The sequence below is a fragment of the Talpa europaea genome (genome assembly GCF_964194135.1).
Source record: "Talpa europaea genome assembly, chromosome: 7".
NCBI classification, from domain to species: Eukaryota; Metazoa; Chordata; class Mammalia; order Eulipotyphla; family Talpidae; genus Talpa; species Talpa europaea.
The window spans coordinates 44,758,137-44,772,764 of record NC_140074.1 but is presented as its reverse complement, the minus strand read 5'-3'; the positions used below and the strand labels follow the sequence as shown (position 1 = coordinate 44,772,764).

General features: G+C 40.6%; 1 protein-coding gene across 1 annotated transcript in view; it reads left to right on the top strand.

Moving 5' to 3' along the window:
• Positions 1–222: 222 nt before the first annotated feature.
• GNA14 (G protein subunit alpha 14) overlaps positions 223–14,628 on the top strand; it is a gene marked incomplete at both ends in the record, with an annotated part of 171,889 nt that continues 157,483 nt past the window's right edge. The window contains one exon of the mRNA XM_084238767.1: positions 223–346. Coding sequence (XP_084094893.1) covers positions 223–346 — 124 coding nt within the window. The remainder of the gene's footprint in view (positions 347–14,628) is intronic.

Below are 14,628 nucleotides of genomic sequence, written 5' to 3'. Positions count from 1 at the left end.
GGTGCACTAGAGCGTTCCCTGCACTCGGAATTCGCCCTCGCCTCGGAGCCGACTCTCGGGGTCAGCTTGAGCCCCGCAGCTCGGAGCCTCTGACTCCAAAACTCAAATCGGGATCTGTCTTTTCTCTCCGAACGCCGTGCACGTCGCAGATCGACGCGGCGAGGTACCGGTGGAAGATCCGGGCGCGCAGGGCTGGTGGTCCCGTCGGGTACAGAGCGCACCATGGCTGGCTGCTGCTGCTTGTCGGCGGAGGAGAAGGAATCGCAGCGCATCAGCGCGGAGATCGAGCGGCAACTTCGCCGGGACAAGAAGGACGCGCGCCGCGAGCTCAAGTTGCTGCTGCTGGGTGAGTGAGAGAGAGAGTTTCCCTCCCGGCCCCTTCCCTCGCCCTGATCCGCGCTGGGTATGGAGTCTGGGGCTGCGCTTCTCCTACTTTCCCAGGGGCTCGGGGATGCAGATAACTTGGGGCCTTCAGCGCCTGTTTTTTGCACCTCCAGCTGGGCATCCTTTCTCTCTCAAAACAAAGGCTAAGGCAGAACTTGGACGCGTCTATTTTTCCTCACCTGTTGAGCTTTACCTTTCTTCCTGAAACCCCTTCTATCCCACAGTATGTGGCTTGTGGCAGCTAGGTCTTAGCCCCATTTTATAGAATTAAAAATGGAAGCCCAGAAAAAGGTGAATTTGCCCCCGAGAAAAGGCAAAGCAGCTGTCATTTCAGTCTCGGGAGAAAGCCCCAACCGTCGCCTATGTCCGGGACTCCCTGTCTGGGAGGCCTTAATCTTTGCAACAGGCCCATAGTACCTGAGTGTGAGCGTGAGCTGCCAGAACTAGATCGTCAATAGGCTTTTTGGGGTCTCTCTACCATTCTAGGTAGGACACCCACTTTCAAAAACAAAGCATTTAAGGTTTGCCCACCTTATAGGGGAAGGAGCCCACCTCTTCTGACTTCCTAGAACTGTTTAATCCATGTGCTGTGTGAGGAATCTTAACCTTTCCCTTCTTGCTGGATATTAGCTGACAGATCTTTCTATTGTAGATGGCTTGCAAGTACTTCCAACTTTTTTCTTTCATCCTTTCTAGACAAGAACCCTCTTCTCTCAGACCAGATTATTCATCTTTAGTATAAAGGAGTCACACTCCCGGAGAGCTTCACGGAATGGGATCTAGCTAAAATAAATTAGAGAAGACATGAGCAAGAGAACCCCCTTGCATGTATTCACTGAGTTTAGAGCCGAGAATCTGGCCACCCCCGCCTGTTTCCTTCCCACAGGACTAGATGGGAGGCTTTGACCAAACCCCAAGCCTACTTCAGGGCCTATGCCAAGCAGGAGGGCAGTCCCTATCCCTGAGGAGTGCCCAAAGTGGTGGCTGTACTGGGTTGTGGAAATTTCTTGGAAATGTCAGCTGGACAGCCACACTGTGGCCCTGAGTATCCGTTGGGTAGAGGTGGACCTGGCTGCGGAAGGGAAGGAGTTCTGTTTAATGGCCAGGGTTGCCCTGTCCCTTCAGGATCTGGAATTCTAAATTGTACCTGGCCTTCCAGGTTGTTATAAAGCTTGATTTGTCAAGGGAGGAGGCAGTTTGTGATTCTGTTCCAGTTTGTGAGCTTGATTAGCACTTTAAAGTAATTACGTGGGCCTCTTTTGTACTCTTGCCCCAGGCTGCACAAACAAAAGGGATAGGCTTGGCTTTAGCAGCATACTCCTTTCTTTTCAAGGACAGGCTAAACCCTATTTCATTTAGAAATATTTTGATTTGTGTCAGTGTTTGAAGTACAGTGTGTGGAATATACCACGAGCTTGACAAATGCTGGATCTGTGTACAAAAATTAAGTAGTAAGCTGAGCTGTACCGTATTGGTGATAAGCCTATTTGAAGTAAAATACTTGCATTTGCAATCAAAACAGAAGAGAAAGGTTTGTCAGTAAATTGTTTGCCTTGGAAGTCCTGTTTAACCCTGGTGACTAGAGCACCTTCCTCATCATTCCCAGGTCTTTTCCCAATATATGCCTGACCTCCGGATTTATAGGCATTTTCTTGTGCTCCATTGTGACTTGCATAGCATCTCAGTGCTAGTCACTCAGAAGCTGCTAGAAATAGTTTTAAAACGCCAGGAACTGTACAGAACTCCAAGGGTGGACTTTTATTTATTTTAATTTTATTCATATATTTTCATATCATTGTTCATTTTTGTACAAGTTTAATTTCTCCTCTCAGGTATAGTCCCCTCAAAATCACCACCAACCAAGACACCTGTGAGCCATCACTGTCGTCCCTTGCGCTCTTCCCTCCTCTGTTTTAATCCCTCTCCCGCCCCTGCTGAATGTCTCTGATTTATTGTTTGCCAGCTCGTTTTGTCTTTTTACCCCCTGACCCCCAAGGGTGGACTTCTAAACCTCTGATTTCTCTCACTCTCTGTGGGAGTAGGGCACACTTCTGTTTTTTCCTGAAGACAAAGGAGGAGGCAATGACACAGAAGATACAGATATCAGGGACGGGCAAAGCTGTTTGGTCCGAAGTCATTAAGTTTGGATGAAAAATTCACCTGCTGTAGAGACTCAGGTGAATTAGATGACATGTGGGTGAAATGACACAAGTGAAAACACTTTGCTAATGTGAGTCAAGAATCCCCTGGGGAACGAGGAATGACCTAAAAAGCCAGGCGCTTCATGGCGAGGAAAGCCTTTGCAATGATGTGAGGACATTTCCAAGTATCTTCAGTGGCAGAGTATCCTGTTCGCGGACAGTGTCCACAGGAAAGATGAAAGCTGTTGTTTGGGTAGGGTAAGTAGCCGCAAGATGTCAGAGATACCTTGCTCTCAGTTGGCAGGTGGGGGGTAAAGGGCTGCCTGAGTTTAGTGAAAATTCCTTCCCAGTTTTTCAAATAGAAGGAGGATAGAAAGGGTTTCTGATAAGAGCCGTCATGGGTACATTCAGTGGAGAAATAGCAAAGAGAGAAATGTGATCTTTTATTGATTTTGGTATTAAATGAGACTTGGGAAAGTGTTGCTTGTTAACTGGGTTGAGTGCCGCCAGCAACTCTGACAGCTACATTTTGTATGCATCTAATGCTGGAACTCTCTGGAAGGAATGTTTACTGGGGAATTGATATTTAACTTATGCTAGTATGGGAAGGTGTTAAATGTGTGTTGTTAGGCCAGACTGCCAGAGTTCAAACCCTGGCTCTGCCTTGTCTTAGCAGTGGCCTAACTTCCCTCAACATATTCTGAGCCTGAGTTATTGGTAAATGCCAACTATTCATTGCTCCATTTCTGAGCATTTTTTTTTTCATTTTTATTATTTCATTTTTTTATAATAAATTTTATTTTTATATTCCCCATACAATTGCAACCCCCTTATTTTGACCCCAATCCCTCCCCTCCCGCGCAATCTGCTTTTTGTGTTGGCAAGTCTCTTGAAAGGCAAGTTTGGGAACCAAAAGATCAAGTAGGGGTCTTTAGCAATAATCCAGGCAAGAGATGATGATGATTCAAGCCAGGGAAAGAGTTGTGGGGGTGAAGGGAAGTGGTGTGAATGAAAGGGATCAACACTGACACCAGGGTTTTTTTTTTTTGTTTTGTTTTTGTTTTTTGTTTTTGTTTTATTTTGTTTTGTTTTTAAAATAAATTTTATTTTTATATTCCCCATACAATTGCAATCCCCTTATTTTGACCCCAATCCCTCCCCTCCCCACCCCCCACCCCCCATAGAGTGTCTCTTGTTCATAGTTGTTTGCTGATTTTGATATTTTCTTTCTTATAGTTATTCTTTTTCCTGGTCCCTTATTTAAGTTTTCTAGATTCCTGCTATGAGTGAGACCATCTGGTATTTTTCTTTTTCTTTCTGGCTTATTTCGCTGAGCATGATTCCTTCCAGCGCCATCCATGTTGCTGCAAATTGCATGTGTTTATCTTTTTTGAATGCTGAGTAATATTCCATGGTATATATGTACCACATCTTCTTGATCCAGTCATCTATTTTTGGGCATTTGGGTTGTTTCCAAAGCTTAGCTATTGTAAACAGTGCTGCTATAAACATAGGGGTGCAGGTGTTCTTTGGAATTGATGTTTCTGTGTCCTTTGGGTAAATACCTAGGAGTGGAATTGCTGGATCATATGGAAGCTCTATGTTTAGTAGGTCCAGAAATCTCCACACAGCTCTCCATGGTGGTTGGACCAGTTTGCACTCCATGGAATCACAAAAAACCCCGAATAGCCAAAGCTCTCCTGAAAAAAAAAGAAGGGAATGGAGGCATCACACTCCCAGACTTCAAACTATACTACATTTTTGAGCATGTTTAACTACCAGTCAGATGTCATTTTCGATTTCAGTTGCTAATTTGTAGGTCCTATAATCGGTTTTGTTTAAATAGTCCTGGTAGTGCTGTAACAGAAATGTTTTGCTTTGAGTTTTCCACACTGTGTTCTAATCTGTAAGCTGATTTTAAAGTCACACTTCCTACTTATCCAGTGAGTTGAAAATCTGAGTCCTAAAAAGTTTTATTGTGTTGAGTATAACAAAGTTCCATTTTCAAATACATTCCTGGCCTGGTAGTGCTTTAGAGAAAATGGTGCAGAAAGTGACAGAATTTTCTCACTTTCTGAAGAGGAACAGGAGTGACATGGTAAGTGTACTCCTGTTCCTTCCTGTGTCAGTCAATATAACGGACTTTTCCAAAGTGCCAGTCATGGTGCTCGGTGTCAATTCCAAGCCCTGAGTTGGAGTTGCTTTTTCATAAGTCGCTTTTATGAGGAAGATGGTCATAAACACTTAAGAGAGATAAAAGGTGAAGCTTCCAATTGAGGAATTTTGAGTAGGGCCTTGAAAAACGGGGAGGGCAGGATGCTGATGACCATCCCTATTTGGGGGCTTGTGCGGGACATGCACAAACTTCTCCCCACCCACCAAGAGGAACTTGTGAGATGATATGTGTTGTTCTTAGGACCCGGGATAGTATGAAGGACCCCTCAGGTGCAAGATTTCATCAAGTTTTTGTGTGTTAACCATCAAAAGAGATGTTAATGGAGAAATGCTTAATTTTTTGTACCATAATATGGTTCAGAAAGGGAACTGTGTGAGCTTTTATGGCTTATGTCCATCCTGGCTGAAATAAACCTCACCAGTACTTCCTCTGTGAAGCAGCGGGCAGTCTCTGGAGGCCTCTCAGGAGGCAAATGCAATTTTTCTACTCTTCTTTCTACATTAAATGAACACAGAACCTTTCCAAATAATGGACTCTTACCCATTGTGCCTTTTCCAATAAGCTTAATTGAAGTATGAGTTACTAAAAATCAACAATTTCATGTATTTTAACACATGTGAAGTTATGTAAGCATTAATCTTGATATAAAATATTTCCATGTGCAAGAGTTCCCTCTACTTTTCTGCCCCCCAAATAATTTGAAAATATTTTTTATTTTGAAACAGTTTGCAAGAATAGTCCAAAAAAGTTTGTATGCCTGCTTTCCACTTGATCTATAAATGGCAATCTACCCCGTTTTCATTCTCATCTGTGTGTTCACTTCATTTGTGTACTTGAGGTAAGTTATATGCAGCTTAGCCTGTACCCCTCATTACGTCATTGTATTTATCCCACAAATAGAGATGGTCTCTTAAATAAGTACAGTTCATTTATGAAGTTTCAATAAATTTAACCTGGATACAGATACAGTGCTTGTATCCATTCTGTAATCCCTATCCCAGTTTTGTTTGTTGACTCATTAACGTCATTAGTGACATTTCTCCCACCTCCACTACAGGCTCCTGTGTATGTGCAGATCCCACATTTAGTTCTGAAATTTAAAGTTTTCTTTTTTTTTTTTTTTAAGATTTATTTATGCATACAAGAACAGGTACAGGCCAGAGGTGTGGGGGGTGAGAGGATTCACCAGAGACAGAGCGGGGAACAGAACGGGCAGACTGACTGAAATACACTGCTGAGGGGAGCAGTGGGTGCGGCAGGAGAGGTCTGCTGCAGCATGTGGGTCACTTCTCTGGCCAGGGATCAATCTGGCACGGCATTGGCTGTGGATAGCTTCATAGTGCTGTGCTTAACCCCTTGAGCCACCAGGGAGGTCCTAAAGTTTTCTTTATTTCAGAACATTTTTAGAGGCTCTCATTGCTTTTATGACATTGAATATTTGAGGAATAAAGTCCCTGCTGCTTTTCTAAACAGAATGTTCATCATTTGGTGTTTGTCTGATTTCTTGCTATTAAAGAGTCCAACTCTGTATTCTTGGCTGAAACTCTGGATAGGCGATGTCATTCGTGGGGATCACTGTTGGAGGCATTATGTCCATCTACTCCTCATCAGTGAGATGTTAATGGAAAAATGACCAGTTTGATAGCTTGACCAATTTGTTTGCTTGGTCAAGATGTCTGATTTTTCCACTGTCTTTACAGTTGTTGGGAAACACTTTGTAAGACCATGCAAATATCCTTCCCATCAAAATGGCCCTCTAGAGTAAGTAGCTATTCGTGATTACTACCTGATGCAATTATGACAGATACAAAATGATTTTTCCTATTCCATATCTCTCTCATTTACCAGTTGGCACTGGACATTCTACTGTAAGAAACTTTCCTTTGCCTTTGTTTGTTAACCATCTGTTACTCATGAATCTAATTTTTTTAAAAACCAGTGGTTTTTATTTCATTGCTGTATTTAATCATTTTGGTGCTTAAGTTGTACCTATTTGCTCAATGGGATCCCTGTTAAGTTGGCTCTTCTGTCATTGAGACATGCCCCCAATATTTTTGAGTTCCCTCTTACTTTCCAGCATAACTAGATGTCCCAGGCTCATCTTCTCTCTGCCCTTCCCAGCCCAGGAATCATTTCACTGCAGAATCTTGGTTACTTCTATGGAGAATTGCACCTACTCTTTTAAGGTGTTTAAGCCACTGGAAACACAGATATGGAGCCCACTAATTCAAATCAATTGCCAGGATCTAAGTACCTGAGGAAACACATTGCTATTAAAGCATGGAATTAGAGGATGAATGTTTTTAGAATGTAATGCTATAAGCAGATACAAAATAAAGAAATCTGACAGTGGAGTTTGACAACAAGCAATGTTAAAAAAACTTTTTAAAGGTCCCTTCTAGTTTATGGCACTTTTGTTTTCTTTATTCCCATGATATGGACTCACCAAAGAAGTTTCCTTGTAAGAACTCCTGTGTATGGATGCAGGGAGGGAGAATTAGCTAGCTTAAGAAGGCAGAAGGGGATTTTAGTGTGTAGTGAGCAAAGCTATTACATTACTAAAGAGAGGGGTTGAAAATCAGGCAAAAATTTGGGAGGATTCTCACCAGGGGAGCTCATGAAATTAAAGCAATTGAATAATACAGGATGGAGGAGAGCAAAAGCCAGCGTGGGTGGGTGGCTTCAGAGTCCTTCTCCAAGGCAAAGCCATCAGCATGACTTGCCTTTCTCCCTTCCAAGCTGGAGAGCTTTCTGGGCCTGCCTTGTGAGTGGCATGGATCAGGGTGCACTCCTGGCTCAATCAGTGCTGGCCAAGGGACGTATATCACAGACATTGTCATCACCTGAATGTGAATGGCCCCATGAGCCATGAGGCTGCTGCGGCAAACACTGCAAAGAAACAAATGTGCGTTATGAATCTAAGGGCTCTCAAGGTGGAAGGCACTGCAGGAGCCCTAACTTTTTTTTTTTTTAAACAATGTTACTACTTTTTTTTTTTTTTTTGAAGATTTATTTACTTATTTATACAAAGTGGGTACAATTAGAAGCACGGCAGGGTGAGAGGATTCACCAGAGCCAGGGCAGAGAGCAGAACAGAGGAGCCCTAACTTTTATTATGAGCAGTTGGCTCTCTGCTGATAGGTAAATTAATGAGTTATAATGTTTGCCAGTGTTTCTTGGTTGCAGGCCATTTAAACAGGAGAATAACTTACTGGAAGGGAAGCAGGAAGCTCATAGAATTGATGGGAATTGGCGATAGGTCTAGTCAATGAACAGGATCCAAGGGAGTCTTGATATTGGCCTCAGACCAGATTGCCAAGCACACAGGGATTCCACCACTCAGTAATACTGAGGCAACACTGCATGCTTACCTCCACAGCAGCACTGCAAATCACCTACCACTGTCTCCTGCAACCTTCTGTCACTTTTCAAAGCCTCAGGCTGATTGTGCCCAAGTGCCAGGGAACTGAGGGAGAGGCAGCAGGGCATGGTGACAAGAGCATGTTCATTAGAGCCAGCCTTCCTTGGTATAAAATACAGACAAAAAGTAATGATTACTGTGCTGCTGACTCCCTGTATAGGTCTAGGCCACTTGCCTTCTGCTACAGGGTCATTGACAGAATTAGTATGTAGTTTCTAGAAGGTTCAGTAGCATGAAGTCTCTACTGGTGCCTCTTTTCAGAGAGGAGAGACCTGATGTGTGGCCATAACTTAGAATCATGAAGTGAGCCAGTGCATTTAGGTGCTGGGGATCTGAATTTCTTTTTTGGTGGGGAATCCTCCAAGTACTGCATCTATGTCCAAGACATTCCTTCTGGACCCAAGGTTCTCACCTGTGCAATGAAAGGTTTGGACTGGGTGACCCCTGAGGTATTTCCAATTCTGTCACTAGATGTTTTATATTCGTGGTTCTCAAAGTATGTTCCCAGGACCAGTAGTATTGACGCTTCCTGGGAACATGTTAGAAATGCAAACTCTTAGTCCCCGTTGTGGCCTACGAATCAGAATTTCTGGAGTAGGGCAGAAGTGTTTGTTAATAAGCCTTCCAGTGGATCCTAATACACACTCCTATTTGAGAACATGTCTTATAGTATTGGCTGGGAGCAATCAGGCCTGTCCAGGCTCTGATTGTCACTCTGGGCTCTAAGGTCAACCTTTCAGCAGATATTTAGATGGCCCTTGGGCCTGATCTGCCTGGAATATGCAATCTCTCCCTCATTAACTTAGTGATGTGTCTTCAGTGTCTGAACTTGGTAAATTGTAGGGATTTCAGCATTTGTCTTCAGGTATCAGGTTAGTGTGCAGAGAGGAAGAGTAAATATCGATGTATATTTTACTTTGGCAGGAATCTTCACAAAAAGCAACCAGCATGCACATCTGCATGAGCCTTTAGCCTTTATGTACTACAAAAAAATAGATTTCTATTGTAGATTATGTTATATAAAAGAAGCATGTTCTGTGTAAGCTACTAGACTGATATTATTCTAGACTGAAAATTCATTCTCTATGGAACATTGGCCTATATTTCCTCCAAAGAGTAGTATTCCTTATTTTAAGTTTTTTTTTTTTTTTTTTGTAATTGGCCCATTATTATGAGTTCTCTTTAATGAGTTAGAGGGAAGCATTTATTTCTAATTATTTTGCCTGAAAATCATTTTCTGTATTGTTGGTCAGTTGCCAGTGACCCACAGATGGGTTATCTATGCCACTGTGTTCTTGACTTTGCCATGAATAACACCTTTCATTTTGAGTAACTCATCCAAGGGATTGGGTTCAGTTGCTCAACTGCTGTGTGATTAGGAAATATAGGGTAATTGTATTACTAAACAAAATGAAATAAATGAAGGTGATAAATCATTTGCAGAATCATCATCTAATGTACCCTAGTCATCCAGTAGTCTCAGATGCAGTTGTGGGCCCATGCCAATACAGAAATAGTGAGTCAGCATCTAGAAACCCTTCATAGTAATTTATTACTTCATGATATTGAAGAGTATTCCTTTTTTTTTTATCAATGCATCAGTCTGCAACTGATGGAAAAATCTTTAAAATTGGTTCTATACCACTAAGAGTCTGAGAAATCAAGTGCAGGTCTTATATTATGGATGGTGTAGAGAAGGTCAGTGGGTGAAGGGACTTGAGACATCCCAGAGGGCTGAGTGGTCATAGCCAGCTGGCAGTAAAGTCAAGACCAGGAGTTCAGTCTCAAAGTTGCCAGCCAATTCTTTCATTAAGTCAGTTGGAATTTCTTCATTTTGAAGGCAGTATTGATTGTAAGACATGTCATTGATTTGAAAATAGCTTTTCAGGAAAGTAAACACCATTGCAGTAAGTTTATGCATTAATGCAAAGGCTTTTCTGCCTTCAAATGGTCATTTGTGTGGCAATAAGTCTTGGGCTCAAGGCTATAAGTTGTTTTTTTCTTCTTTTTCTAATCAGATATTGATAGTACAAATTAAAAATAAAACTGCTCTTATCACTGACATAGGAAACCAATTTCAGGAAACCAATATCCATGCAGAAACTTCTCTGTATTGCCATGAGTCCAGTGGGTTCTATTTCAAGTGATCTTATCATATGTAACTTTGAAAATAATTGCTTCTGGATTAGTAAGGTTATCATATATAAAGAAGGTAAAGAAACAAATAAGAGCAATCAAATGTTATGAGAGCTCCAATGTGTGCTATTGTTTTCTCCAGTGTTGAATAACTGCGAATGGGTCACATCCAGGCAAGTGATGAATCCAGGGAGACTTTCACACGAGACCTTGAATTCCACAAGGACTTGTCTTACCGCTCATCCCATGGTACTTAGCTCAAATACTGATTGAATGTATAGGTATATATATGTAGCAGTTTATATGAAATATCAGTTGAGTAGTATAAATAGTGTGAAGAATTCTTTAGAAGAGCTTATGGCCTCTGCAGTGTGGGGTAGTCTAGGAATGTTTATGAAAAGATAAGCCTGGGCTGGATCTTTATGAAAGGCAAATTCTTAACTTTTTATTTATTTTTATTTTTTTAATAATATTTTTTAAAAAGTCTGGTAACTTGCTAATTAATCACTTTGAATATGTGTTTGTACTGGATTTAGTGGTGTCAAAATATGAAAATAGAGCTTTGGTCCCGGGAATGAAATGATATTTGGAAAATAAATTCTTTGTATTTCCATAAAGGCTTTTCCTAGGAACTCTAAATGATAAGGTTTTGCTATAACTGGAACTGTAGTTGGAAAATTTGCTAATTTTCTTTTTTTTGGAAATAATTTGAATAATATCCTAACTCATCTTGGTCTTTATTAACTTTTCTAAATATGTAGTAGGTATGTCTGTGAGATACCGGAGTTAAACCTCGTGGTTTTAGAGGCCCATCTGACATTTAATTTTATGAATCAGAAATTTGGGAGCTCTAAAATGAATCAATTATAACAAGGACTTAAATCTGAAGTATGAGACCTGAGTGTGAAGAATCATCCCATATTGTGAGCACATTTCATAGGAAATTGACCTCTTTTTGTGCAGGTAGCAAAAATAATGGTATAGCACAATAAGTAGGGATAGATGAAGTGAAGGCATGTGCTCCATGTATAAATATAGTGCATTTGTTGATGAAAAAAATCTTTTAGCTGGTATTATCATTGAAAATAGCAGCCTGAGAATTTTGAGTTTGTTTTAAAAAAAATTGAGAAAGGAAAGAAAATAGGACTATTCATTAAAAAAAAATTGCCAAATAAGAATGTTAAACATATTTTAGTATATTCATCTGAAAGGCAAGGCAATTAAAGACGTGCCACTAGACACAGTTAGCAGTTCCTTTTTTAATATATCCAAAATGAACAAAACTGAAGCGTCTTTCCTTTTCCTCTCTGAGTCATACATTTCCACCTGTCTTTTTTTTTTCTTGAGTTTTTATTTTTTTAATCTATGTGGTATGTTTTTATTGTTTTTTAACTATATATTTATTTACTACATCATCCTTCATTTTTGTACAATGTATGATTTCCCCATGAAATTCCCACCACCAATTCACCCATGGACCATCATCAGAGTTCCTTGAGCTCTTCCCACCCCTGTCCTGATCCTTCTCCCTCCTCCTCTCCTACAGAATGTCTCTGGTCTATGGTTACCTGTTGATTCTGATTTTTACTCTAGTATAGTTATTTTTTTTTCCTGATCCCTTATTCCTCCTATAAGTGAAACCATCCAATATTTTTCTTTTTCTTTATGGCATATTTCACTGAGCATAATCCCTTCCAGCTCCATTCATGTTGCTGTGAATGGCATGAATTTATCCTTTTGAGTGTTGAGTAATATTCCATTTTGTATATATACCACATCTTCTTGATCCACTCATCTATTTTTGAGCATTTAGATTGTTTCTATAGCCTACCAATTGTAAATAGAGCTGCAATAAATATAGGAGTGCATGTGTCCTTTTGAATTACTGTTTTTATGTCCTTTAGGTAGATAACTAGGAGTGGAATTGCTGGATCATATGGAAGCTCCATTTTTACTAGTTTGAGGAATCTCTACACAGTTCTCCATAGTGGTTGGACCAGTTTGCATTCCCATGAGCAGTGTAGGAGAGTTCCTTTTTCTCCACATCCTCGCCAACGTTTGTTGTTGCTAGTTTTTTTGCTATGGGCCATTCTCTCTTCCACCTGTCTTTCTTGTCTCAATAAGCACAACTCACTGCTCAGGTGCTCAAACGAGAATCGAGAAATTTTACTTCTCCTGCACCTAACACTAGAAGTAGAAATGCTCATAGGAAAACAGTAACATTTATACATCCTATCATTATTCTAGGCACTCTAAATGAATGATCTCATGTATTTTTTGCTATGTTTTGAGACATATTGATAATGTTATCCTCTCATTCTGCAGATGAAGAAACAGAGGCCCAAAGGCAAGGTTTACTAATCAGGGTAAAGTCAGGGTTTAAACCCAGGCAGTCTGAATCCAGAATGTTCTCAATCATATTCTTAATCCAGAAGTTCTTAATCATGGTCTTGCTTCTGTGTCCCAGAACTGACATCTTACCAAAATCTACCTCAGTGGACCAAATCTCTGCTGTCTCCACTTCTTGCCACCCTCTCTGCTGTTCCCCTGCCCATCCCCCATCCCTTGTCTGGATTAATTCGTCAGCAACTGCTCCCTGGCCTGGAGTTCATTGTCCATACTAGAGCCAGAATGAGCTTTTAAGATCATAAATTAAATTGTTATTTTCCTTCTCAGACCCTTTCTATATTTTTGCTGTAGCCTTGGGTACAAATCTAAAGTCTGTACATGGCCTGAGAGATCTGTCTGTCCCTTGCCACCCCTCTGCCATTAGTCCCTGTGATCATTCACTTCTGGTCAGAGGGCCTTCTTCTAGGATGTTCAGTGAACCAGACTCTTCATTCTCAGGTTTATGCAAAGGCCACAGGGTCTGCCTGTAAGACACTTCCTTACTAGTCATCTACCAAACTGCTGCTCATTTCAGAACACATCTTCACTATCCTTTCCTACTGGAAGTATTTTCTAACTCCCCAATCAAAATTTATTCCCCCCCAGTATCTTTTCCCATCATCCCGTCTACATTTCTTTCTAAAATTAGTCCTGATGACTAATTGGAATTCTATTTCCACTATTGTACTTACTACCCATTTTCCCTGCTAGACTCTATAAATTTATTGGGCTATTAGAACTAGTAAATCTCTAGCATCCTCTGTCCAGTTTGGCATAGAGAGCTTGTGAGTTACAGAATCATTCACTGAATAGACTAATATTTTGCCATTTAGTATCAACATTATTGCAGGAAGGAAAGAACATGTTAACTTGAAAAAGTAGAAAGGGCTTAATCTTAATAGAGTAAGAACTGTTGCCATGTGGATTGAGCTAGAAGGAATTATGCTCAATGAAATAAGCCAGAAGGAAAAAGAAAAATGTTGGATGGTTTCCTTTTCACTATAGCAGGAATATAGGGGAACCAAATAAGACATCAGTGTAAAAAAGTAATAAGAGTACAAAACACAACAAAGCAAAAACAGACAATTATAAACCAGAGACATCCTGCAGGGGAGGAGGCAGGAGAGGGATCAGAGGGAGGGAGGGAGGAGCACAGGGGACTGAGGCGATGGTGCACGGGTACATTGGTGAAGGAAACTATGGGGACTACACCTGAGGGGGTGGGGGAAGCAAATATTGTTTAAAATGAACAATGATGTAAAAATTAATATTAAAAAAGAATTGAATCAACTTTATATCTGTTTAGTCAGTTTAGATCAAACAAACAAATTTATGAATAACTTACTGTTTTTTTTAAACTGTGTACTAATGAAAGCTTCATTGCACACTGACACTGAACTGTGGGCTGAGGTTCTGGAACCATGATTTATTCGTTGCATTTATTTCCTTGGCTTTCAGATTTTGTTATGCACAACTTTGAACACCCTGAATCCTTTTTTTTTTTTTGGAAACAAAAAGTGGCATATGTGTAGCAGAGACTACTAGCAGTGTCCTGACCATCCAGTCCCCTCTTCCTCCTGTAATAATAGAAGATTTGTCTGGGGACATGGAAATTCAGCTAAGACTAGATTTCTCAGCTTGCCTGCTCATAGGTGTGGTCACTTAACTAAGTTACAGCCCATAGTATGTAACTGCAGACATGTAGGTAATTTCTGAGTGTGAATTTAAAAGGAAAGGAGTCTTTCCTCTCTTGTAATGAAGCATGCTGAATCAGAGCAACCATCTTCCACCATGAAATGAAACCTAAGTATTGAGAATGAAAAATCAACAAGTTAGAAAGAGACTTAATACCATATAAGCCCAGAAGTAGGAATGATGGAAATCCTTTTTTATAGCAAACAGGTATGCTAGCTAGATGTGATACAAAATAATGCATTTTGCATCACACTTAGCTTTTTAACACCCAACAATAAATCCAGGAG